Raw genomic sequence first — 27008 nt, forward strand, 5'->3', positions numbered from 1 at the left:
GGCAGCGCTGGTGCAGATGCACACAAGTGTGCGTGCAAACATACATCCTACAGCGCGTGTGCTCATTCACAGTCTGTCAGGCAGCACAGGTCCGCTCGTCTCCTAAAAAACTGAAAGGTCATTCAGTAACTCGCAGAGGTTGTTTCAGTCTGGCCCGAGGTATCACAACACACACACCCACGCGCACACACAAGTAATTTACATATACACGTTTCAAACCGTTGTCTAATTAAAGGTGACCTTGTTATTTTCGCTTCAAGCCTTACTGGTAATGGACGCCCACACGGTGCACACCACAACACTTTCTTTAGCACTCCACCGCGCTTGCCTTCTCTCTCTCTCTCATACATACATACATACATACACACACGCACTTCACACACTTGCAGACACATAAACGGCATCCAGGAGCAGTGCAGGTGGAGCATGTTTCATGATACAGAAGCTATAAAAGCAGGTGCAGGCAGCAAGGCTTAGAGTGTAAAAACACATAGATTGTACACTAACGCCAACAGCGACTACACAAACATTCAGAGAAATTCAAACCATGCAGATGCAAGTCAGCAGCCCTGTGTGGAGCAAAACCTGAATCTGATCAGCAAAGGATGACTCTAGAGGCTCGTTTCCTGTTAGTGAAAGGATGCTCTGATCGATCAGAATACTTATTGCAAATGACCAGCCTTTAATTCAAAATGAGGACACTTTGGAGAACAGAATAAATAAGTAAGAGCAAATCAACTGAGTTTGTGCTGCTTCATTCAGCTCTGTAACAACTCTGGGTGGCTGCTGACAAGAAAAGGGCTGGTTTGGTGCTTAGGACTGAGGTGGAGTTGGCTAATACTCCTACTCCTACCCTCACACCTTTCCAGCATTAACTTTTAAAACTCATATCTAGAAACTGAACTGTCTTTGACTATACAGGTGTAATTTACCCAGATGCTGCTACCAATACCCTGAAGCCCGTTGATGGATTTATCACTGCGGAAAGTGGAAGTATCATCACCGAGGTACGGTGATTACTGATAAAATGTCATTTTATTTATAGGGTTCATTCATAGGGTTATGGTACACATTCAAAAGAATGCATTCCTAGTTGCTTTCTTTCTAAGCTCCTTAGACTGTGCAATTAATGATTATGATTTTCATAATGTTGGCTTTACTTGACTAATTTCATTGTGGAACCTCCATCCATACCTAGAAAGTATGCCTGCATCCTACAAGCTTACTGAGACACCTTCAGAGTCCTTTTCTTAACTAACACTTGGATTAACACATTTTAGATCATCACAGCTGTTAATGTTAGCATGAGACTTAAATATCACATTCTGACTATAAAAGTGATTTAATTAGTAACAGTAACATCTTGAAGGCTTGATCAAAGCATCTGTAATTTATTTTGGCTCTTGTGGTCTTGTGAGCTCAGCCATCACTGTGCAGAAGATCAGATTCCTTTTGCAGACACGCTGCATGAGAAGCCATTCACTCTCATACAGATGCAGCCAAAATTGCAAGCATTTTGAAAGAGACTGCCCCATCTAGAGGACAGCTATTAACACACAACTCCATTACTTTGAAAGGGTTGGTATCACTCAGCCATGACACGAACAGATTTGCTATAATATGTAGTTTGTATGAAAGGGTGTATTTCCTTTTTTGTTTCTCATAGCTTGAGAACAACAAATGCAAACAGAGATGAGTTGCCATGGGTGAAAGGTGAATGATGGTTACTATAGTTACCTTTCCCATTAGATGGAGATGAGCAGTCCTCTTCAGTGACATCATTTCCCTGATGAAAATAGGAAGGGGGGGGAGCGTTATGAAACGTTGTAATAGGCAACTTAATTCATAAAATAAGCAATAATCTCAGTCTGCTCATCACTGTGTTAGTCACCTCTGAGTCCTGATCCTCTACAGCCACTGAATAGTTTTGTTCCTTTGGCTCTTTGGAAAATTCCTACAAAAAAGAAAACAACCAAAGGGAAGCTTTGAGTCCCGATGAGACAACAATTTATTTAAAACTACATGAATGTGCAGCTAGTTCATCCTCCATGCTCACCCTGTCTTGCTGTGACGGTCTTCGGTTCTCCATGGAGGCTTCCTGGTTCTCCTCGCAGTCCACATCTCCCCCCTCGTCCCCCCCGGGTTCACCTTCGGCCCCGGCCAGGTAGGACCCTGACATGGAGGACATGGTGTCAGTGCTGATGTGGGAGTGCTGCGAGTGGGACGAGGCCATGGACATCACTGACTGGGCCAGGCTGCTGCTCACTGGGTCTGGCAGACAGACGGAGACACACATCACGGTCCGGCTTTGGGGGGGGTTCGGATGTTTGTTTGTTTTCGTTTTTCGGCTGCCAGGTTGGAAAAAAACTAGGCCGTGCGTCCGCAAATATTATCAGCGGCAGAAAATGTAAATAGTGACTTGCAAAAATCATCCCAGCTGGAATAATAGACCTTGCTTTCTGGGTTTTGCTCAAAGGCCGCTCTGTAGATTTCCCAGGAAATTTCATCTAGTGGCACCAACACAAAACGCAGAGGTGGTAAACCTCTGATTTATTTATGCTAAAAGCCTTCATTGAAGCTGCCTTGAGCTCCTTGTATTTAGCTTTCATGCAACATTTCTGAGACACTGAACACCATTTTGAGGAAAATGGGTTTCCTGGCTGGGTAGAGCAGCTGAAACCAACTTTTAGAACAAGACGGACTTAATTAACCCTGCATGAATGTTACAACAGAAAAAAAGGGTATAGCAATAACACCACACTATGGACAAGTTACCCTAAAAATGAGAACACTACAATTCTTGTGACTTTTACACCTTTATTTGGGTGTGAAAGAGTGAGTTTAAGAGTTCGTCACAGCCTTTTTCTGTGATGGCAAACTTACTTTGTAATTGACATCTTGATTATGACCATCATGTGTGTGCTTCCACTTAAGTAAATCTCTTATTAAGTGGACAACTTATGTTGTATTATGTAATTCAGGAATAGTGCAAGAAATTAAGCTGGACTCTAGTTTGTTTCCTATTACCTCACATGCTGGGTGTTGCACAAATTAATTGGCATTAGAGTTGATGCAGTTTTTTAATCATCTGAAGTACGAGGGTGTACTAAACTTATTACAGAGTTTTAAAGGGGAAACTATAGAATGATCATAATGGGCGTAGCCACAGTGATGGCTACCATCATCATCACTTTCCCACAAGATTGACTCCCAACTTTTTGATAGCTCTGGTTTTAGAATTGAATTTTGATATCCATTTGACAGCCTGCACCGAAACAATGAACTACAAGGTGTATCGCGGCCATAAAAAGACTTGATTTGGATTGAAAAAAAGAAGGGAAATGAAAACAAAAAGGATGCAAAGGTACCACACTGTGTACGTAATTACATTTAACAGTGAAGGAACTACTCCACTGCAAATCCCAGATTTAATAGCAAATGATTTTCAATCTTCTCAAATGTAATCCTTTTCAGTATTGTAGTGTTGCATAATAACACTTTACAATATACTTTGTAGTTTGTGTTGTATGTGTGTAGTACAGTACAGCCTATTTACTGGTACGGTCCAGTGCTTCGTTCCTGAATCGAATCGGTGATTTTATGCTCTTAAGTGACCTGATGTTGGCAGGTTTAAGCATAGTAAAAATGATCTCCACCAAAAAAAGCCGGTACTGTTTCAAAGTATGGTTGTGTGTTTTTGTCCACGGCGATGCAAAAAAACCCTTTCTTGTTAAACATGGTTGATATAATCAGACTTGTGGTTTCTATAGGAGCACATACCAGCGTTTCACAGTGGCATAGATCATAGTAAGCCTACTTGCTATCACTGGAAAATTATGGCACACAATAAAAATTAAGTCCAGAGTCACATTTAATGCATGATGAAAAGACTTAGTGGCATCAACCATATAAAATGTGAGGCATAAAACAAAACCTTTAAAACCACACTTTGCCTTTAGAAAATAGAAGTGATTCACATCAGTTGCTGCAATTTTTAGAGCAACTCAAAATTTACATAACATGCATTATGCATGTTATCATGCTTATGCAAGTGTGAGTCACACAAAAATAGGCTTGAGGTGTTATAAAAAGGTAGGAAAAGGAGTATTTTGAGGTTTAGTGTGTGTGTGCGCATGTGTGTCAGTGTATACCTTCTGGGGAGGTAATGGTGGAGGAGAGGGGGGTGCCAGTGCAGGATGACTGGTCGATGGCTCCAGAGGAGGAGAAAGTCAGGTTCTCGCTGTCTGGAGTTACTCCGCACTGTAAACCAACAAGAGCAAGCCGTAAGAGAGACGTTCACAACATGATGTGTAAACTAACGTGTAAACTCCCACAGCCGTAGGAGACATGTGACACTGTGAAAATGCATATTCTCTCTGTGTATGTTTAACACACACATACCTCCTGCTGGTCCACAGCGAGTTTGTGGCGACAGGCCTCGGATTCACTGCAAGACTTCTCGTCCTCCTCGGGAAGCACAGAGGAATTCTGGGAAAGTGACCTAAGACAAGCGACAAAGTGAATGTACATCAGCGAAAATAACACCAGGAGGCTGAAAATATTATGGAGCAGAAACTGAAATTATAATAATAACAAGTATTATTATTATTATAATTTTGTAAAAATGTGTGTGGAAAAATCTTTTCCTTTTTCTCTGTGAAATCTACTTCAAGGTCCAACAAATTAAGCTACAGTTAGCAGACTTGAACTGAAAAAAATTATTTCTCATAAGAAAGAGCGGGGCAACCATAAGTTGTTTTTTTTTTTATGCTCCTATGATCAAAGCATGCTGTCCTAAGCAGCCAGCTCCACCCTTCCCGCTGATCCAAGCAGAAAAAACAAACATCAACTTTGACCAGTTTTCTCTCTGGCCTCACAGGCAGGCTCACTTTGAACCACTCTTCTTGAGTTTAAGAGCCTGGCCGGAGTTGGAGTGGTCCAGAGGAGAGAGGGAGCGAGCCGGGGCAGGGTGAGGCTCGCTGCTATACGGAGGAAGGGCTCCAGAGACGTGGCTGGGACCAGAGTGGAGAGGAGGAGGAGCTACTGAGGTGGTGTTGAGGGGGCCGTTCAAGGCCTCCAAGAGAGACACCGCCTCGTAACCAGGGGGGATGTGCTCTGATGCCTGTGAGGAGAAGAGGGCGGTGAGAATCTGAGTTCAGGATGACTGGAAATGATCACAACACTGTCTCTCTGTTGCGTGAGTTCTGTCTCACCGAGTGTTCCTCTGAGTCGGAGGTCTGGGAAGTGATGACGGGGTTAAAGCTGCTAGGTGACAGAGGACTGAGTTTCTTCCTAATTGCTCGAATCTGCAGCAAAGCTCTGAATGCTTAAAGACAAAGAAGACAGAAATTCAAACAATCCATACATCTACAAACAAAATTTTGAGGAAAAATATGATTTTAAAGGCTACAAACAAGATGAAGAGGGTTGAATTGATGAATTAAAATGTGTTTCCTTCCTCCCATATTTAATTCTACATGAAATCAAACAAGGATTTTATTTCTTTTTTATTTCCTGTAGTCTTTAAATAAATGAAAAACTAACTGAGTGAGGAACCATAGGATATTTATCCCCCTCAGTGTGCAGAATACATCTTGTTCTTGTTCTGCACTGTTTTCATTTGACTGTAAAACAAATGTGCCAAAAGATCAGTGTTTCGATATCTGAACTTACGCAGTCTGCAGATAGGGCAGCAGTTGGCCTGGTAGCGCAGGGTGTCTGCACAGGCATTGCAGAGACACAGGTGTCTGCATGGCAGGATGAGCGTGTCTCGTACATCAGACAAACACACAACGCACTCTGCGCTGTTGTCGCTGATTTCGTCGTCAGCAACCTGGAGACAAAAATCATCAAAACACTCGGAAGAAGTCGATTTGCGAAAGCAGGCAGTGATACTGATTTGTTTTGGTAGACTTTCACGTCACTTCTAAAGTGCTCTGAAACGCTTCATATGTTTTCCAATTTTTACCTTTGATTCCTGGCTGTTGTATTTGTTCTCGATCCCATAGATCTCCTGCAGTAGGTAACTCACTCCATCAACCTGGGAAAAGGAACACAGCGATGAATAAAGGCGGCCGCTCTCACGGGCCAGACGTGAGTTTCAAGGAGGAAATAAAGCTTTGGTGTGTCTTTGTCTTTCAAAAGAATGAAGTTGCTACACAAAAGGACGTAAGATGGAGGGAAAGAAGAAAGGCAGATGTATTCACCACTTGTTTCTGCTTCAGAGGCTTCACACAGTAGCTTCCATCCATGTGCTGGCAAAGAAGGCAACAGTTGTATGTATTATTAATACATCTGTAAAATATTAGCCTGTTTTTGGAGTTTAATATTGATAAGACATCATAACAATGAATCGTGATAAATCAAGAATAAATGATCCAAATTTCTGGAAATATAATTTTGGCTCTTACCTTTTCAAATGTAGCTAGCAGTATGTGAGAGTGGCCCAAATGATCTGCAAGGATGAAAATAAAACAAAAAACAAGTTGGTACATCTTTATGCATATTCATATGACATCACCAGTGTGACAAAGCACATTAGCTCACCTTCTCCCTCGTCTACAACAGCCTGCACAACCATGGGGAAGATTTCCTTGTCCATATCAAACTGCAGCTGAGGAGAGAAACACCGCAGATATCCATCTGTACAAACTGGCTTCATGCTCCAGCACAACCTCATGTAAACACACGTTTCAGTGATCGCGCTGCAGGTACAAGCCGCCTACCTCGTCGTCGGCCCACTCGCTGAGGTTGACGGTGTGTGATGGCAGACAGAACTGCTGGCAAACTCCCCTTTTGAAGTGTACCGTCTCAGACTGCAGTGAGCTGTCCTGGGGCAGGTAACTGCAGGAAGCAGATAGATACAGGTCAGGATATAAGAGGAAGGTAACAGGAAATGGCTGTTTCTATCTGCTGTAGCTGACTATAAGCAAAATAGGTAATTGTTTTTTAAATGTAGCAGCTGGAGAGGGGGAGTCTCATTTAAATGTAATTTATTCTGAGTAAAGTGGTGAAAAAGCAAAATGTGCATAGGTCCTCCGTCCTGTTTGGACAGAAATAGAATCACAGCTTCTTATGCAAGATATGCAAACACTGAGCTGCATTTAAGATATGCGAGACCGTGCTGGCATAACAATTTTCTCTGCCACACTAGCCTGTTTTAATTTACACATTTATCTTTTTTCTTTAAGGATGCAGCAATGTCATTTTTTCTCTTCAAATATTTATTCAGACTCAGAAGCATCTTAAACGAATTGGACTCTGGTTCACTTTCCTCTCTGCATACAAAAAACAAAGCCTTTTAAATATGCAACACATAAATAGGCATATACACACAATATATTCACATATATTTAGCTTTGGTTGTCAGCCACAACTTATCTCAAACTCCAAACTTCCGTGTACGCTAATTTCAAGTCCGCATGGCATTGCAGAGAAGTCACTGGGCTCACTTTCATGTAAAAACACGAGTTCATAGCTGGTCTTCATATGTTAATATTAACCAAAATGAACATAGTGATTCTGTTTTCCCTTGTAGGCTAGTAGATATTGTTGGCAGTGGCAAAAAAGAGAAGAAGCACAAAGAGAAAGTGATCAAATCCGAAATTAAAACAAGGGCACTCGCTCTGTGGTGAGAGCTACACGCCTCCCACATTTTTATGATCCAAGCTGAAGATTTAGCGAAAATAAAATCAGCAAGACGGCATCAGCACTCTTTTTTTCCTACACAAAGCAAACGGATTCAATTCAGTAGCTCTTCATATTTTTCCCCTGGTCATCTACACCACAACCGCAGTTGCTCTATGCACCCACCAGTGGGGCCTGAATCACACTACCACAGGCTCTGTTTGGGCCACAAGTGGATGTTTAGAAAACAGAAAGAAAAAAAACACACACACACATAGAAGTCGATCCTGTCTTTGCAGCAGTAGTTTTGTGGGGCGAAAGTAACCTGTTGCCACTCGGAGGAAGAATCTGTGTTTAATGTGGATCAGTGTTTTATGAAAACACAAGCCAGAGTAATTTGTGCTCAACTCAAGAGTTTACGGACTCTCGATTCTAGACGGTTTCGCCAGAAATAAACACAAATAGAAACACAGCTGTGATTATGAGACATCTGGTTCTACATAACTAGAACAAATTCTGCAGACTAACACCAGATATGCAGTTATAGTTCAATAAATGATAAATGGACCGGTTCTTATATAGTTACTTCATCAGGAAAATGACTCTCACTCACACTGGCACTCCGTTGTGAAACTCCTCTATGGCCTGGTAGTAGATGGTGATGGCCACCTGTGTGTCAGCATCAAAGGTGAACTCGACATTGTAGCAGGCTCTGGTCTTCCCCGCTGCTTCGTCACCGGGCAGCTTCAGGTCCTCACTGCACCTGGATGAAAAAGGGAGAATAACAATGTCAATTATTGTTTTAGTTTTGTTTGTTAGTCTATGATTATGAGGTTTTTTTGTGTGTGTTTGCGAAAAGCAAAAAAATCTGTTTTATAGAGTGCGATAAATATCTCAATAACGTAAATCATGGTTAAATAACTTGTATATATGTATTTATTTGCCTTTGGCTCTAAACTCAGCACAAGCTTTCATGTGTAGCCAGGCCACTTGCATGTCTACAAATAACAAAAATTTCATCTCGCAAAAAAATTAAAACAAATGAAATCAACACGCATAATTTGACACTCTCTCTTATATTTTTTGCTATGACTTGCTCCCTAAAAGCAGATCTGCTGACATAAAATTAGATCAAGGCTGTGTAATCAGTGGACAGAGGTGCGTACCGTACGAGTCGCAGTGTGTCCTTTCGAATGTTTATAAGGCTTCGTAGCGTCTTTACAGGTTCCTGAGGTGGAGGGGCTGCATACGGGAACTGAAAACAGAAAGGAACAGAAAACAAAAAACAAATTATAGATGCTAAATACATGTTATGATACTGAAGAGTACTACCATTCATTTTCGTCTCGACCGCACAACATTCCTCTCTTCACCACAGCAAATTTAGGGCTGCATGATGACCCTGGCTGCTCCCAGTTTAACCTTAACACAAAGATGTTTTTGGTTTGTCAGCACAGATCTTGTCGATGCTGACAAGTGCTGAGCAAGACTAAAAAAATCTGCCCTTGCTGTGTCTTTCCAGGGATGGGCCTGACACTTCAGACAGTGTTCGGTAGGTTCCTGAACTTGTGTGTAAAACAGCCCAGTGTAAAACTGAATCTACTTACAAGACAAATGGCTAATTGACAAGAATATAAAGACTTTCTGTGATGGGTTAAACCTTGGTGTAAATGAACACATGAGCGTTAAACTTGACCCTATCTGCGGATCACTGCTCAGCACTCCTTTGTTGCGTGTCTGAAGCCAAAAGTTGCTGAATTAGCGTAAGCGGAGAGCCGAGGTGGTTTAAGGATCTCTGGAGGATGTGGTCAGATACCTCGACACTACAACCCCCAAATCTGTACGCCTCTGTGTTTAAGTGTGTTTGCGTGGCTGTGAATGGCACCGTATTCAGCACTATTACACATCTGGGCTCAGCAGGAGTCACGCCTGTAAACCACACAAACAAACACACATCGAGTAACAGATGCTGAAAAGAGCCATTCATCGGGAACTCACGGGCAATACTGTAGGTCTTATTAAAAATCATAAACATCAGAGCAACACTCTGCACACTCCCAGAGTAAAATCAAAACCCACAGATTGTTTCTCCTGTTCAAATAAAGGCCAGTGTTGTTCAAAGAACCCACAGGTCAGTTTTGCTATTGAGAAAAAAGCTCAGAGTGACACCACTAACAAGCTGATACTAGGCCGTTACAGTGTTTACAATGTTCACCATGTTAGTTTAGCATGTAGCATGCTAATATTTGGTAGTTACACTTTGCAAAAGCTTGTCCTAAAGCTAGACTCCTAATACTAACTATAGCAGGCACCACATATTAACCACTCAGGAAATAATACCTACACGAAGCCTCGGACAGCTGAACCTTAAACTCTTCTCTTTGATCAATTTAATTTAACATTTTCCAAATTCTTTCCAGAGATGCTCAACCTCTAACAGATTTTTTCCATCCACCTTTATTTATAAAGCACCATAGCTGACACAAGGTGCTGGAAATTGGAACTAAACTAAATCATAAAAACACATAAGATATAAATAAAACCATAAATATAAAAAAGGCAAATAAAAAGAAACCTAAAACAAGAAAAAACTCAGTTTCGCTGGGCCGAAGGTCAAAGAATAAAAATGGGTTTTAACGTGCAAGGGCAGGTTATTCCATAATTTAGGAGCAACTCAAACTTGCACAAAAGTAATTGCACTGAAGTATCTCCACTGACCCCTGCACCACTTGACATAAATTACCCCGACCATTCGTGCTCATTCTGATGCTCCTTGGACTTATGTCTGTGCTTAAAATTGTCGGTGCTCAAATTGTCCGTGTCATCATTCTCTGTCTGTCTGTGTCACCCGGTGCTGTGTATATTATATTATACTGTGTATAATGACAATAAAGGCTTTCAATTTCAATTTAATTCAATGGCAGAAAAGGCCCTGTCCCCTCTGAGTGTCCTCCTAGACCTCAGTACTTTCAGGAGCAGCTGGTCAGCTGACCAGAGAGACGTACAGGGTGTGTATGGATGAAGAAGATCAGAGCGCTGAGGCAGGGCAAGACTGTGAAAGCGTTTAAGAACAGTCATAAGAATTTTAAAAAGAACAGGCAGCCAGTGCAGTAAAACAGAAAACATTTCACTCTTGCCAATCGCCTTAAATGATAAAAAGTGGACTTCACCACTGCTCTAATTTAAAATCACTGTCCAACTTAAAACCAAGGTCGGTAATGAGAGGTTTAAAATAAACTTCCAGGGGTCCCAAATCAACAGAGGAAGACTCACAGGGACGACTGGGTCCAAACAGGAACACCTCGGATTTTGTTTCATTAAAATTTAAAATGTTTAAATTTAAGATTGCTTTAATGTCATCTAGACAGGCCTAGAGAGGTTTTATTTTATTTTATCTTTTAATTAAAATTTGTGTAGAATCCATGCTGTTGTGGTTGACTATTCTTTGTTTCCCAGAGTAAACACACTTGCCCTGAAAATTTGCTCATAGTTACCGTGAACATGTGGATTTGGAACATGCCAATTAAATACTTGTGGTCATAAATTAAACCCAGCAAGCATAGTTGAAACAGTATTGTGGTTATGAGGCAGACTGCCAGACTGATGCTGTTTCCCAATCCAACAGTAGACTGGTGTGTCTTACAAGGCAGAACATATTGATCATATTATTGCATATCTAAAAAACAAAATAAATGCTGTAAATGTGACTCAAAATGTATCTATTTGTAAAAGACTTCTTAGAGAGAAGGTGCTGCTGGCTGTCCATTCTACACATTCTAGCTTTGGCTGAAAAATAGTCCCAAAGTAAAAAATTGTGCTGTGATCATTGGCAATCAAGAACAACAGGATTTAAACCGCAGGTTTGGAGGAGGAGAAAGGAAAAGGCTATAACAATACAGACAAATACAGTACTGTGCAAAAATCATGAAAGCTTTGTTGTAATTTCTCTAAGTAGTCTTCAGGAATAGCTCTCTAGGCTTCTTGGAGGACATGCAAAGGTCGTCTTTAGATGTTGGCCGATGATCTCACACTGCTTCAGTAACCTTTAGGTGCAGCCTCTGGGGAGGCCAGTTCATGTTGATAATAGTTAACTATGTTGTTTTCCTTCCAGGTATGCTTTTACTACACTGAGAGTGTGCCAAGAAGGAGCGGCTGCAGCCTATCCTATCTGTTACAGGGCAAGAGTCAGGCTGCACCCTGGACAGGTTCTTAGTTTGTTTCAGGACAAACACATAGAAACAGACCCAGGCAACTTTAAAAAAGAAAATACAGGAACGTCAGGCTCCTTTCATGTTCCAATCTGATATTTGTATATGATACTATTCCAATCCTGACACAAAATCTGCAGATACCTAAAGTCCTAATTCAATAAAAGGACTAGGTGTTACAATCCCTTATAATACATTGCTTCAAATGGAGAAAGTCTTGAGGGATGGCTACTATGAGGAAAGGCAGGCCAGAAGCTTTACCAGCGGGACCCATCATCGGTTGTGTGTCTCAACTTCACACGGTCTTTCGGCCTTTTATCACAAATTATTCTACAAATTTTTTATTTATTTTTACTTCCTTGATTAGGTTTAGGGATTATAAATCCTTAGCCTAGCCTTAGCCTAAATGTTCTGGAATAATAATGGAAATGAAAAAACTTATCAAAATCCTAAAAGTATCAAGCTGATGAATGGAAGTCAGTGATCACCAAAGAACTTGTGATTCATCCTCTGTGAATTAGGAATGCCTCTGAAGAATCTGACAACAACCCAAAGGTACTGGATTCAAAGTAGGCCACCTAACCATCGTTGCCAACCCGTGTTGTGGCTAAAATCCATTTTGCATTTGTGTTGTCCAGCCAGGGCACTCTAAAACAAAATCCCTAAATATAGCCACGTCCATTATCCTGTTTGTCGAGTGGTGCGGGAGACTGAGAACACAACAACTGCGGTTGGATTTATGATTCCACAGCACCATCTGCTTCGAAACCACCAACCATTATATAATGCTGGTAAAGCTTCAGACACACATACAAGAACAGAAAAAACAAAACATCACCAGCTGAATTCTGAGCCCACGGGAGGATTATAAACACCCATATAATCGGGAGAAAAACTGCACTCCTAATTTTAGCCCCAGTCTAGACAGAAACAGCACTGCAACTGCGATTAGCACACAGAGCTAGATGAAGCCCAGTCTTTCTGTTCCATATCAGCTTCAATTTATTCCAACATTTTAGCCCCTTCAAGCCTTTAGGACTGTGTTAAATTCTCTTTTTCCTCTGCGGGTTTGAGCTCTTTGCAATCTGAAGCTCTCATTAGTTTGAACTTCAGGTTCATGATTAGGTTTGCACGCACCCACCGGAGGGACCATCACTTATCAACGTCTCTGTAGACGGACTCAGCAGACTCTCATTTCATTTTTAATTCGTTTGACAGGATGAGACGTTAAAATAAATTTCAATCAATGACAGTGTGAAAGACCGGTAATTGCCACTGCAGGAGTCAAGCCTGCTGAAACTTATCAACTCCTGTTTAATAGGAAGAAGACAGCAATACCATTGATGCTGAAGTGTTAAAGAATCAATTTTTCCATCGATCAAATGCAGAAAAATGTTTCTGCTTCTCAGATGTGCAAATTTTTAAGACTGGACACATTTAAACATTGTCTTCTTGGAAACAATGAATATCCTTCATTTTCATTTCTTTGTTTTTTTTTCTTTTTTACATTTTATTGTGTAAAAACTTGCTGAAAAACCAAACGTATCATCAATCAATCCGGTTGTTCAGTCTGACGTCACTAGCCGTGTCTGGGTCTAAACTCCGCTGCAGGTCCATATATCAAACGATCACTATGGCATTACTGAGAGTTGAAAAACTGTCTAAAGTCTTTCATCTTTAATAAAATGATCAGCGTTCTGCTCTACCAGGTGTAACAATTGAGTTTAACATCCAGGCATCCATGAAAACGGAATTTATGACATTTAACGGAGTTAGAAGTTAGCAGGGAGTTAGCTCGCTAGCTTCTATCTAAATACAATATAGCATGTCCTGACTGCGGGGTTTTGGAAACAAATTAAAACGTACAGCTCTGTTATCACTTCCAGCATAAATGAAGACAGAAAACTAAACAGCAGTGACGTTTGTAGGGTTACTGAAGTTTGGCTAGCTGGTATATAATGATGTGCTACGTGACCGCTAGCGACACAGCTGTGTTAGCATAATATAAACAAGCTAACTTTTTTTCCCACTCGATAAAAGTTAATGTGAGTGTTCTCGGTGGTCAGGAACAAATGTAATCGCATGGCAGGATGCTGTAAAAGGACCAAACTTCAGCCAGGAGAACAACTGAGATAATCCATCCACAATACGAGGTTAGTCATTCATATACTGCTGCATGGGCTGGGCTGTAGTTACATCCTAAGGTTTTAAAAACTGAGCTTAAATAAATGATTAGCGGTAATAAAAGCCGAGGGAGGTCAACAGTGATCACTGACTGTTTTAGGAGCTTTTTGAGATCAAACAGAGGTAGGATTCGTCGCGTCATCACTGAACAACCGGATAGAAAACAAAAGGAGCCTTTGTTAATGTTTGATGTTTTGTCCACGTTTAACATGAACATCAACCATTGTTACAGTATCAAAAGCCACTTTTTTGGGTACACAAACATCTAACAGCCAATCACATGCTAGTATGCAGTGATCTGAGGTATATAATTATTGTACATTATTCAAGGCAGCCCGTTAAAGTTCAAACTGAGCATCAGAATAGGAAAGAAAGGGGATTTACCTGACTTTGAGAGTAGCATGTTAGTTGGTTAAGTTCAGACTAGCTGGTCTGAGTATTTCAGGGTCAGAATTTAGCATAAATAACAGTAAATCATCTGTGTTACAAAGAATTAAGGAAATTCTGAAGGCAAAAGGGGGGTGTAAATCAGTACTAGCAAAGTGTAACTAACAAAGAAGTATAAAGGAAAAAGCATGATAATGTGATAAGAAATTTCCTGTGAAACACCCCAAATTTTTGCTTTTGACATTATATTTTACTGTTAGTGTGTAAAAATACCTACCGCTACTGGTCTGGTCCCCAGGAAGTTAAGGTCTGTATTCTCCCCAAACAGGTAACCCTCCGGGTGAGTGGAGTCAAACTTCTCTCCCCCCATGATGAAATGGCTGGCAAAGTAACTCCCTGCACAACGAAAAAGAAGAAATAAGAACATATTTATGATCGTTTATTACGTTTCAATGTACATGAAAACTACATATACAAAACGCAAACTGATGAAATCATTTTCATCGAAAACTGAAGGAGCCATGCGAAATTACGCTGCTACAAACTGACACTTTGCGAGTCCTACCCATCTGGCACTTCACCGACATAAAACATTTATACTTCCTGTAAATCTCTGAGCCTACATTCTCAGTATTCACAGATAACTCGCTGTAAGAGCCAAGTAATCCCAAACTGCATGATAAAATTACCTCATCCTGTCCCTAAACTGGCAGGTTAGACAAAATGACCGAAAATAGTGAAATAAAAAGCTGATGACTAAAAGACTAATGCTGGGCTGTTATTGTGCTGTAGCTTCTATACCTGTTTACCTAGACTCAAGGGGGATGGCAGCTAGACTAAATGGACATTCTGCTTTTTAATAACAAGTTAGGCTAATATCATAAGACTGTAATGGAGGTTTGCGGTCTCTAAATAACATGCTGGGCAGTCGAGTCATGTTTCTGCAGGGAGGACATCTGGTCTGGCATTGCTGGTCTGAATCTGGCTGCTTGGTTTTTCACACTTATTAAGACCATACAGGAGGATGAGGGTTTGATAGTTTGACCTTAAAGACATTAACATAATAAAGGGGAAAAACAGCCTAAGCGATGAGCCTGTCTCCCTCTCTCTTCATCACTTTATTTACAGCAGGTGGGAGAGGCGACCTGGGCTCAGGCTCTGTCACCAGATCCCACAGACAGGAACTAGGGCTGACAGATCGGTTTCGCTGGCAGCAATAGCCACCTCTATCCTCCCTGCCAGCATCACCAGCACTACTGCTCCAGGCTACAACCAGGGCTGTTATATCACAAATTTATATCGCCTACGACTAACTCAGCTGCTGTGGCAACAGCGGGGCTAATGGCAGCCACTTTTCTTCCCTTCCATCCTCATCACAATCAGCACACGATGTCAGGGTGAATCTGAAATATTACTCTGATGTTTCTGCGCGTGAGAAAACTCATATTCCCGGATTGTGTTGCAGATCTAATTTCGTGGGAGATTTTATTTTAATTTATGTAGTCGCATTTGACAGATTTGAACAGCAATACGATTACATTTTCTAACACAATGCCTGTTTGGTATTATTGTTAATCCGGGGAGGGGGCTGGACACAATGCAGCAATCAGAAAATATCAAACACGACAGACTGAAAACACACAGGTCAGTCTGAAGGAAAGGGCCACTTTATTAGCTGGGTCGAATGAGCGTAAGTGACCTGTGCGGACTAATGTTTATTCATTTATTTTTTTAAATGTAAAGAAAAGGTCTTCCAGATATATCCCATAATATGGCATTTATATTTAGTCTGACTAAATTTATATTTAGTCAGGAAAAAAATTATCTTAGGAAAAAAAGGAAATAAATGATTAAAACTAAAAGACTCCACAGAGCTGAAGGAATTAAATTATTATTGATTGATAATTATGTTGCAACTATTTTGATTATTCTTTTAGTAAAAGTTTCCAGCTTCAGCTTTTATTATGATAACAAATTATTTTTTTGTATGAGTCATTCATTTGATTGAAAACTGTAAACTAGCCATATTTAGATTTTAGACATTTTGAACTGTATTTTACAGTTGAAACCACAAGAACATAAAATAATGCAAACATAATTGACAGGCAGTACTGGGTGGACATTCACAAATAAACTGAGATTTATAGTTAGTAAATTAACAGTTTTAAAAATGCATAGATCATCGCAGCTAAAATTCAAGCTTTAAACTTTAAAATATATTCTAATTTGTGAGTTTTATTTCTCAAAGTGAATATATCTGACTAGTCTTTTAAATGCCATCCATCAGGATTTATTCCTTTCCACAGCCTGATTTAGTCCTAATGCCAACCAGATGCACCAAAGGAAAAGCCAAACCCAGTTCTGCCTGCCAGTTTCTCCTATTCATGAAAAATTTGAAGTTGAATTTGCATAAATACGTGCAAAGGACAGTTAGTTATAGAAACATAGGGGTGCTGCTGCGGGTTGCTGTCCTTCTATGGATGTCACTACAATGCTGCAAGATGAAGAATAAATTAGAATAAATCATCTAGCACATAAATATGGAGTAAATGGAAAGCGCACTTTTAAGTGGGTGGAAAGGTGGCTCGTGAAAAACACCGGTCTCCACAGGTAGCCGCTCCGGGTTAAAGGCTGAAATGCCCCTGCAGGCCTGTAAACTCACGGGATACGAAGGTGATGTTTTCCCTCCAGAATAAATCATCTGCAGCGAGTTTTAGATAAAACCCACCCAACCCAGTCCGACCTGTTGTTTGATGACTTACCAGATTTCGGTGGATAGCGGTACACCGAATTGGACGGGATGTCCACTTCTTCCACGCCTATGTTTTGTCTGCTTGTTAGAGCTCCCATTTCCAGTCAAATAAAGACCGCACGGCTTAACGGGCATAACACTTCAGGTCCGCTTTGTACGCTGCGTCTCTTTACTCCCTATCATTTAATCCAGTTCGTGCTCCCCTGTCCATTACTGTCGGATCCGAGCCCCGCCGTGAATGTGACCGTTCCGGGGATTAGTAGTTGTTCTCTTGCTGCTTATCCCTCCCTGGCCAACAGTGCAAGCTTGTGTTTTGAGGCAGAAAACAGCTGTGGTAGTCCCTTTAACTGAGGGGAAGCGCTTTCGTGGTACGCCGCAGTCGTTACCGAAGCGCGATCCCCGCTCCTGGCTTCACTTTACGGGCTCGTTTGTGGAAGAAAACGGCGATGTGCTCGTCTCCCGGCCCTACTGGATGTTGATCGTGTATTCCCCCCTACCGGGTGCTCGTCGGTGCTGGATCCTGTCAGAGAGCTCTGTGGCTCCCCATGACGTCAGCCAGGCACAAATCCAGACCGTGGTTTTTTGCGCAGTCCCCCTCTCTCCTCTCCAGCAGGCGCTAGTGACGAGCCGCTTTATAACGTGACCTTCCTACGCCAAATGTGCAAGCAGCGCTGACTGCACTGCAGAGACAGGACGGCGCTGTGGGATACACGCCGAGCCGAAAACAGTGTTACTTGCTAGACTTGTGCGGGAAAACGAGTGAAAGCTGAATAATGTACGACAAAAAAGCTCAGAGAGCTCACGTAAATCAAGCTGACATGGATCCGGTGGTAATGGCAAGTTTGTGGAGTCTACATGCTAAAAGGAAAAAAGGTCGTTAACTTTTCACAAACGGCGAACAGGGGCGTTTTAACCCAACTCATGGAACAAAGGCAGAAATAACGGTCTGCAGTCGCCGTTACAAGTAACCTCCTGTCCACAGGGGGCAGTGTAGCGTTAAAGTGACTCTTGGGACAGCCAATCAGAGGAAGCCAACACGGGCGCAAAGAAAGGGGAAAAGGAAGGGTCCTTGCCGCCATTTCACGTGAAAAACAGCGCGGTGAAAGAAACGAGCAGAGCGATACTATCAGAAAAACAGCGAGATTTCAAATTCAGTTCATCAGCTACAGCTTTAACTAGCATTGTAGCGGATTAATAGCACGCTAGGGTCTAAAGGTTTTTGTCCTGATTGGCCTGCTTAGTTGTCCGGAGAAGAAAATGAGCTACGGAAGGCCGCCGCCAGACGTTGAGGGGATGACCTCCTTAAAGGTGGACAACCTGACTTACCGAACTTCGCCGGAGACTCTGCGCCGAGTTTTTGAGAAATACGGCCGTGTGGGAGATGTGTATATCCCGCGGGACAGGTACACCAAGGAGAGCCGAGGCTTCGCTTTCGTGCGGTTCCTCGACAAGCGCGACGCCGAAGACGCAATGGACGCCATGGACGGCGCGCTGCTCGACGGGCGGGAGCTTCGGGTTCAGATGGCTCGATACGGAAGGCCGCCAGACTCCATGTACAGCCGGAGAGGCCCTCCGCCACGGAGATACGGATACGGACGCAGAAGCAGAAGGTAATTTAGGTCGTTAGTTTAGCGCAAGGGACTGTTTACACTAAGCTGTTTGCAAAGCACATGGTGACCTAAACGAAAGTAGTTAGCATTCTTCCACTGTTAATGTTTACCAGCCAAAGATTGCCTGGTAATCCTCACTGACAAGGTGGCTAGAGCGCAAGGTAGTTTACAAATGCATTATTTGGTATAAATAGTTGTTGGTAACTTAAATATATTGTTTAGTCGTGAATGAAAACAGAAAAAAATTACTTTCACTTTTTCCTATTTAAAAAAAGCTGTAGGACCTTTGCTGGCTAAGTTGTTATATTGTTTCTCTCTCGCTTTGTCTGTAGCCGTTCAGCCAGTCCTCGCCGTCGAAGACGTAGCCACAGCCGGTCCAGGAGCAGAAGCCGCTCTAGATCTAGGAGCCGCCACCACTACAGCCGCTCCAGGTCCCGTTCCTACTCCAGGTCAAGGTCCAAGTCTAAGTCCAAATCCAGAACCCCTCGGCGAAGCAAGTCAAAGTCGCCCTCCAGATCTCGGTCCCGCTCCAGGTCCAAGTCAAGGAGTCGAACCCCAGCTTCCAACAGAGGGTCCAGGTCAAAGTCGAAGTCCAGGTCCAGGTCCAAATCCAAGAGTAGACCTAAATCCCCAGAGGACACCGGAGCAGAGTCTTAACCCAAATGCAGATGCAACATGACGGTATAAAGGGGAAAGGGTGGCTTATATCATTAGTTTCAATTATACTAACTAGGGTGGTAATCAGCACCAGTTGGGTTTGTGTTCTGCAGTCTTTGACATTATGGCCATTTACATACAAAGGTCTGCAGAATCCCTGATATTTGTGTTATTTAAATAAGAGTTGGACTGTTGTAGCCAACAGTCCTAGTTCTGTGTGTGCTTTACTTTGCTTGCATGTCCAGCCAATCTAAAGCATGCACAGGCAATGGGAGATTGGGATATTTGTTGAGTATGTATGGGAGGGAGTGGGTGGTTGGGACGTGTGGGGGGGTGCTTCACTCAAAACGTTCACCTAAATGTGGAATTCTTTCCTCCAAGCTGCGGAGTCCTGTTTGCAAAGGGAGGAGGAGATGGGGGTGTTGCAGTGTGAGAGCAGTTAGTGTGTGACCCGCCCATGTGACCTGCCTGTTGCTGAGAGCGATGGCAGGTACTAAGGAGCAGGTCAACAAGGCAACGGTGGTTGCTATGGAGCAGGTCGTCATGGCGGTGGTTCGGGCTGTCAGTTGGTGTATGAGGTGGTGTGGTGAGGTACGTTCACAGGGACCACAGGCAGATGCACTGTGGTGTCCTCCGCCTCTCACAAAGGGAACGGACCCCGAGGTTTGTTTTTCAAATATGCCCGAGTGTAAGAGACTTGTTAGAGCTAGTTTTGGGGAGAGGAAGCGTGTTTTTGTTTTTTAACTATTGTGACAATAAATAGAAATGTTAGGCTTATTAAGAGAAATTAATGTCCATAGAGCCAGTTTGATGTGTCAGGAGAAAGATCAGTACAGAATTACATGTTATAATCCAGGTCAGCTGCAGGAGTTGATGTAACTTCTGGGTTTGGCTCTTGCTAACTCTGTTCTGTCTTTCCTTCCAGATCTCAAATGATTGATGCTATGCTGAGGACATCAGGAAGAGTCTCAGATTGAAGTGGACTCAAATATTGCCACTGAATGCAGACTCAAAGGTTATTGGAACTTGGTCTAACATGTTTTAAATGTCTAATTTGACTTGATCTACCTAAACAAATTCTGTAAATTTGGCATGATTTATCATTGTTTGTAAAGCTGAGCTTATTCAAAGGTATTTGTGAGGTTTTTTTTTTTTTCTTCCTTCATTTAAATTTTCTTTTTTCACTTTGATTTTTACACTTAATTACTCTGAACTAAAGATTTTCCTCCAGTGAAAACCCTTGTTTACACACCCTTCCCAGTTAGCTATGGAAAGTTTGAAGTTGTTTAAAAAAAAGAGGGGGGGTGTTATTCAGTGTATTTACAGCTATGTTTTACCACTCTTACTTGGAAAATGGCTTGTTGTTCAGTGACAAGCAACCCACTTAATTTGTGACTTGCTAATCCAGCAGCATGCATTTTTCTTTTCTGTCAAATTTTTTTTTCTGTCTGGTTAAAGTTGCTTTCCTATGACTCTAACCCTCTTTCTTGTGTATCTTTTGTGCACTAGGCGCAGTTGTGTAGCAGTTGAATAATGCTGGTTAGCTGTTAAGATGCGGTGCAGTGCGGTGGTGACATGGTGTGGCGTGTTGCGGTGCTGAGTGCCCGGTGTGTTCCGGGGCTCGACCCTCCGCTGCTGTTTGCCGGTTTGTAAGCTCACAGGTGTGGCAGATCATCCATCCTCTCCTGTCTTGTGACTTCACCTTCCCTCCATGTGCTGTACAGATCCTCTTCTTTCTTTTCTTTTTATTCTCCCTCCTCCTTTCCCCCCCCCTTGCTCCTCTCTATGGTTTATCAACTGTTGATAACTGGTCTTGGTCTTTGAAAGTGGTTCCAGTGGGACTCTTAGTTGAAGGGTTTCAAGGGCAGTTCCGCCTGCTTCATGATGTGTATTGCATTCCTCTGTGAACCTCTCAAATGTCTTGTAAGTGCTTACGGTGAATGCTAATAAACATTTTTGTTTAAAATAAATTCATTTCTCACACTTTGTGCTTGTTTAGAGTCTATATTGCTGCTGAGCAATATAGAACTCCAGTTAAAAGCTACAGTGTTCGACTTTTTTCTTTCTGTTTTTTTTTTTTTTTTTTTTTTTTTTGTGCTTCCACTGACTGTGCCATTTATTGGGAACAGCAGTCATCAGTAAAGAGTTTCAGTGGTTAACACGCATGCAAAAGTTCCTCAGGACGTGCGACACCCCCAGCCTCAGCTAGGTGGAGGTGTTGCATCCATCATATAATCTGTCACAAGTCAAAGACACTGATCCATCGATATCTGACAACTCAAAGTGTTTATATCAACAGACGGTTTTGATTTAAGATACTTGATAACAATCTGATGGGTGTTTTGTCCTTTTTTTGTGTGTGTGTATGACCATCATCACTGTGTAGTATGTTTTAATTGTTAGCTAATATCTATCTATAATAGAAATGCGACACTTTGTCTTGAAAGCATTGCTAAGCCTGTGGAAAAATGCTAAAATGAATTGTTCACACAAATGGGAAGGCTAGGGCGGCACACTGACACTACCTCAGAGGATAAATACAGCAGTCGATAACCTTCAAAGCTGGCTCCATGTTACAGATAAACTATTGGGCCCAAAAACTTGATCTGTGGACTTGCCTATAAGCAGCTGATAAATAACTGAGCCAATATAAACACTCCCAAGAGGAGCAGGAGTTGGTGGTCTTGTAGCAAATAAATGATTTAAACTTCCTTTGATGTACATAATTTTGAATTTATATCAAAACAGAAAATAAAATTAATATAAACAGATATTTAATGTTTAATTATGCACTCTGAAATGGATTTGGGTGTAAAACATAGGCTCCATAATTAATCCCAGCAGTTGTTGATGGGGTGCTTATAATTGTAAAACCATAACAATTATAATGCTTCATGTAAGCCAAGATGGGCATGGAAAAGTTAAAGTGGGTGAACTCTGCTAAAGTTAATGTCAACATTTTATTTTGCAACTACAGTTTCGGTGGACAATTTGTCATTTCTAGCAGAAAAGTTTATCAAACAGGAGACTGCACTGGTGCTCAGGGTAGTTGTAAAACTATTTACCATCATTTACATTAGCAACATCTATGTTTGTAAGTTGATCTTTAGTCTGTATATTCATTTATTTATTAAAAAATTCAAACTTAAAAGTTGCAGATGCACACTGTAGTTGTTTGTTGTAGGAGGGATTGATGATGGATGGGTTTTCCTTCAAGGTAGGAGAAGTAAAAGTGCTGTAATGGCTTAAATTTGCATTCCTACTAATGGCCAGTAGGGGGGGCATCTTGACCAGTATCAAAGGGTTGTATAGAATTATTTATACAGAATGTATTTGGCTCGCTTTGTCTATAACCTTAGAAACACTCTCTTAATGAGTTTATGATCTCATTTTATTGGTGGGTTTAGACCCTTTTTGGGGTCTATAGTGCAGATTCAAACACACTTCACGAAACATTAACAAAGAAAAGACTACTTTGTTCTGATAACACAGGGTTATTGACATAAAAAGTGTTGGTTATGTGTAATTTGTTTTTGTTTGGGGTTTTTTGCCCTTTAAAAAACTCCTGTCCAGTAGCTTTAGCATGTAGAATCATGGTCTGAATGCTTCGTTGTCCCAAACACATTTGCTTTCCCTCGCTGACCCTAATAAATTGAGAACATTTATTAGTATTAAAATTTAGACTAAAATAAAGTTTGTACTCCTATTTATTGTGTTATTACATGAATTTAGGACAGTTCAGTTAGCTTTGCGTCAAAATAACTGGTACAAATTTTTTTTTTAACTTTTACTTGAGAAAAGAAGCTGATTCAGTAGTTTTACCGGAGTATTTTTTTTAACACTAGTACTTGTACTTCTACTTAAGTACAGAATATCCGTACTGTGGCCACCTCTACAGTCTATCCATCCATCTCATCTCATGTAGTTCGCTCTTGGTTCACCTTCCACTTTAATCCGTGATGCAGACTACTTGGAAGGTGCACACTAAGGTAAGAACACCTTATGTATAAACTGTCGGTAAACCCGGCTTGACTTCATCAGCCTGCACCTTAGGCACACGGGCTCTGTCACAAACCATTTTAGTTTCTCGCTTTGTGCGCTAGGACCGCCGCTGATGCGATTAACGGCACAGACGGGCGGCGAGCCGAGACACAGCACGTTGCAGAGGGCCGTGCATGCCCACCTGACAAGCACGACAGCCTGGGGATATAACCGCAGGGATATTCGGCTCACATGGAGTGAGGGGCGGAACCAGAGGATGTGACGTCCAGCTCGGAGAGGAGATTGTACCATACCATCTCGTAAACGCTGCTCGTTAACGTTGATGTTTGGTGGGGATTACTGCAAGCAGCGGGATGGCCGATTGAGCGCATACGGTGGGTTAAAGTGAACGGAAAGCGGAACAGCAGCATTTAAGAGTCACAACACGGGGGCAAGGCACGCCTACAATGGATATAACCTTTGTATTATTTGCTATTATTTCTACGCTTCTCGCCATTGTGGTCGCAACGTCGCTTTTTAACGGCTCTTCGCCTGCAGCAGACTTTGCAAATGCGCGGAGTTATTTCGGACACAGAGATGGTGTGACCGGAGGATTAGATCAATCCGGGCCGAAACAGAATGGCCATCTACCCGATAAGAAAAAGAAGAAGGAGGCGGACGACTGGTGCGAAATCAGCGGGAGCTCACACGATCACTGGGATGTAGTGAAATCTGTGCTTTCTGTAAGTAGCCTGTCATTTAGTGTAAACACAGAGGTCTGCGTAGATCTCCCACAATCTGTTTCACAACTATCCCTCCCACTGAGAGACTCAAACCCAAGGATAGAAGCTCAGAAAAACATTTAGATCCTTATTTCTATGATTCTCGATTTAAAATGACCGTAAACTTAAAGGTTGTGTAAAAAATGCACTAATTCTGATGTATTAGTGTTTACAACGTTACATGTGAATACAATATCAGTACTGATGCATTAACGTGAAATCAGAATTTTAAGGTTGTAGCTTTTCCTCACAAAGATGTTTCACCTTCTTTGTAGACAGCTGCGTATGTCAGCTGATTGGACAGTATTCAGTATAAATTTTGATAAAATGCTTACTTGGAGCCAAAGTTGAATCTCAAATGTGAATAACAAAGGTTTCTCTTATCATAGTAGGTGTATCATTCCTGATAGTTTTTGGCAATAATTCAAAAATAAGAGATGATTTGATCAGTCAAGAAAATGAGAAGTATAAACTGTACCTAGTGGTAGTTGTTTTTTAACTTAATAAAAAAAACAACTACCACTAGGCCCCTCATTTTGGGTCTGTGTGGGAAATCCAGGATATGCTTACTGAGTGTGTAAATTCATCAGTGACATCACTGTCTGTGAGGAAAACATTGAAAAGTATGGTATGATTCTCCTCATTTATCCCTTAATTATCTAACAGGAGGAAGCACACTCCCACCCTCAATCTGAAGAACTGGAAACCCTGGCTGATTGGTCCAGGCCTGGATCTAGGAATACAATCTTAGAGGCAGAGTCATCATCCAATGCTTCATCAGGGACAGGCCGAAGGTCGCTCATTGGGCTTTCTGATACAGAGCTCCTAAAGTGTGCTTTTTCTTACCCCCAAACTGAAGGAGCATCAGAGAGAGCTGGGATGAATGGTATGCACTTTTACTCACTTGGAAAGAGCAAAATATTTTAGATTTCCTTTTTTGTTTTTGTTTTTGCCTTTGTTTGTTTGTTTGTTTGTTTGTTTGTTTGTTTGTTTGTTTGTTTTTAATCAAAATTTGATCTGTTTCAGCAGAAAAGGTGGAATCAAATGCAAATAATTCCTTGAAGTACGTCCCAGGAAAGGCACGATCCCACCACTTGGAAAAGATGATGACCAAAGAGGAGCTGGAGGAGGAGCAGAGGTCAGTGAAAACTACAAATATGAAAACCAGTTTCAAGGCTCAGCCTATAGAAAAAGGCAATTTATTAATCAGCAACAAGCAATTATTATTCTCCAAAACTGTCCATCATGATACTTACCTGTACACAACCTGGTGACCAGAAAGAATTTTTATTAAAGGTTCCGTGCAGAACTTTTGATTGATTTAACTGCAGTCTTTAACATGGCATAGCTAGCACTGGTTTGAAGCTGACCACCCCAGCATGCTTGAAGGTGTTGTTTGGAAACACAATCCAAAGCCACATCCATTTTTTGTGTTTTGCCTGTATGTGGAATCTATGTCTTTTAAACAGAAATCAGGCTGTTAGAGCGTTTAAAGGTTCACGTTTAGTGGCTTGCACTTTATTCTTAAAGCATCATAAAATGTTTTCTTATGGCAAATAAACTTATAAAAAACATCTATTTATAACATTGCAAATTAAAATCTCAGAACTGGATGTCATCACTCCTTAGTTTAACATTTGTAACTCTAAAAACAATCTTAACTAAATGTATGTTTTTCATCTATTTTGCTTTTTCAGCACCCTCCTCCCTCTAACCTTATCTACGCTGCCTCACGTGTGGTTGTGCTTCTTTAGACTGACACTCTGAGCCTTCCATCTTTAGCTCCTGTATCACTGCACAGCTTTAGGCTAGACTGAGTAAGGCGAGATTGAGTCTTTGCCAGGCATTAGCTGATGGATGAATGGCACTCAACTTAAAAAAAAAAAAAAAAAAATGTAAAGTTTTTTTTGTTTTTGTTTTTTTAGCACTGCTGGGTGAAAAATAATAGTTTTTTTTCTGCATGCCCTGCTCTTATCATTGCAGGATATACTTCACCACAAACTTTAACTGTCTGTAATCCTGAAAAAGGAGCAAACTGGGTAAAGTATGACTCATTGTCACCTGCTTGTCCCAGAAGAGTCACTTTCTGGCCATTGCATGAAAACTACTTCAAACTTGACCTCAGCAGTGTTTTCTGACTTTAAGCTTCATTGGCCATTAAGCGACTGATGTAACTGTGGAGCATTGCTTACCCGATCACACTCTCACTCCTCCTGCTGCCCCTTTATTCCACATTAGACGTGTGATCCTCAGGTGTCACAACAGGTGTTGATTGTATCTCCAGTGTTTGATCCTTCCAGGAATTTCCTCTCCTCTGCCACACGGTGGAGTCAGTGTAATGTAACACAAGGACCTGTGGAGACAAGCAACCCCAGTCATCTCATAAAATATTCAGGAATCAATTATAAATGATTAAATATTAGACAGTCTGAAATGATACAAAGTCACATTGATGCTGGTAATGTAGTTTTTATTGAAACAATTTTCTACAAGATATGACATTCAATGTCTTTGTGTTTATAACTTTTACCTGTTAGAAGTTCACAATTATTTCTGCTGTTCCCTCCTTTCTCTTAGTTGCAGTAGTAGTATAACATTTGCAGTAAAAATGTTGATGCCTATAGCTCACATATGCTGGTCCAAGTCAGTTGATGAGTTTGTAGCCTTGTAGGTTTTTGTTGTGGTTTCTTTTAACTCTAAGCAAATTTCTGCAGAGCCGAAATTCATGACTGCAAACCATGGGAGGATGTTCAGTCTGCCTACATATGTCTAGGTTGGGAGCAACAACAAAAGGAAACAGGAAGAAGGTGCCATGTTCTGG

General features: G+C 41.4%; 3 protein-coding genes across 15 annotated transcripts in view; 2 read left to right on the plus strand and 1 right to left on the minus strand.

Moving 5' to 3' along the window:
* rnf157 (ring finger protein 157) overlaps positions 1-18069 on the minus strand; it is a 24012-nt gene extending 5943 nt beyond the window's left edge. For 6 of the 7 annotated variants that reach the window (XR_001290174.1, XM_013907897.1, XM_013907894.1 and 3 more), the window contains exons 1-17: positions 17168-18069; positions 14683-14801; positions 8793-8881; positions 8240-8389; positions 6726-6843; positions 6547-6613; positions 6411-6454; positions 6207-6254; positions 5969-6040; positions 5674-5833; positions 5214-5326; positions 4890-5122; positions 4402-4501; positions 4152-4260; positions 2057-2271; positions 1892-1954; positions 1738-1786 (exon numbers count right to left, since the gene is read on the minus strand). Coding sequence is in view for 6 of the 7 variants with exons in the window: in XM_013907897.1 (XP_013763351.1) it covers positions 1738-1786; positions 1892-1954; positions 2057-2271; positions 4152-4260; positions 4402-4501; positions 4890-5122; positions 5214-5326; positions 5674-5833; positions 5969-6040; positions 6207-6254; positions 6411-6454; positions 6547-6613; positions 6726-6843; positions 8240-8389; positions 8793-8881; positions 14683-14801; positions 17168-17255 (1837 nt within the window). In the remaining variant the exon portion in view is untranslated. The remainder of the gene's footprint in view (positions 1-1737; positions 1787-1891; positions 1955-2056; positions 2272-4151; positions 4261-4401; positions 4502-4889; positions 5123-5213; positions 5327-5673; positions 5834-5968; positions 6041-6206; positions 6255-6410; positions 6455-6546; positions 6614-6725; positions 6844-8239; positions 8390-8792; positions 8882-14682; positions 14802-17167) is intronic. The other variant, XM_005754551.1, reaches the window with a different exon arrangement.
* Positions 18070-18206: 137 nt separating this feature from the next.
* srsf2a (serine and arginine rich splicing factor 2a) lies at positions 18207-21394 on the plus strand. Of its 5 annotated transcripts, none has more exons than XR_001290177.1 (4): positions 18207-18767; positions 19100-19448; positions 19806-20439; positions 20934-21394. XR_001290177.1 is itself a non-coding variant. In XM_013907899.1 (2 exons), the coding sequence occupies exons 1-2, from the start codon at positions 18415-18417 to the stop codon at positions 19422-19424; spliced, it is 678 nt and encodes a 225-aa protein (XP_013763353.1). In that variant the 5' UTR covers positions 18208-18414; the 3' UTR covers positions 19425-20720. The 5 variants fall into 5 exon arrangements, 1 of the variants encoding a protein (XP_013763353.1); XR_001290178.1 differs by having other exon boundaries at positions 20350-20439; XR_001290176.1 differs by having other exon boundaries at positions 18208-18767; positions 19100-20015; positions 20350-20439.
* Positions 21395-23536: 2142 nt separating this feature from the next.
* mxra7 (matrix-remodelling associated 7) overlaps positions 23537-27008 on the plus strand; it is a 7850-nt gene continuing 4378 nt past the window's right edge. Inside the window, exons 1-4 of one of the 3 annotated variants that reach the window (XM_005754554.1) lie at positions 23537-24148; positions 24854-25073; positions 25214-25325; positions 26171-26226. In XM_005754554.1, coding sequence (XP_005754611.1) covers positions 23873-24148; positions 24854-25073; positions 25214-25325; positions 26171-26204 — 642 coding nt within the window. In that variant the 5' untranslated portion in view covers positions 23537-23872 and the 3' untranslated portion in view covers positions 26205-26226. The remainder of the gene's footprint in view (positions 24149-24853; positions 25074-25213; positions 25326-26170; positions 26227-27008) is intronic. The other 2 variants (XM_005754552.1, XM_005754553.1) reach the window with 2 other exon arrangements.

Source organism: Pundamilia nyererei, unplaced genomic scaffold (assembly GCF_000239375.1).
Source record: "Pundamilia nyererei isolate P.nyererei 1_Seehausen unplaced genomic scaffold, PunNye1.0 scaffold00591, whole genome shotgun sequence".
NCBI classification, from domain to species: Eukaryota; Metazoa; Chordata; class Actinopteri; order Cichliformes; family Cichlidae; genus Pundamilia; species Pundamilia nyererei.

What these genes read in the sequence shown, in the direction of transcription:
- srsf2a (XM_013907899.1), top strand. Translation starts at nt 18,415, where the DNA reads ATGAGCTACGGAAGGCCGCCGCCAGACGTTGAGGGGATGACCTCCTTA. An exon ending in TACGGACGCAGAAGCAGAAG is followed by an intron (nt 18,768 to 19,099) that starts GTAATTTAGGTC and finishes CTTTGTCTGTAG; the next exon opens with CCGTTCAGCCAGTCCTCGCC.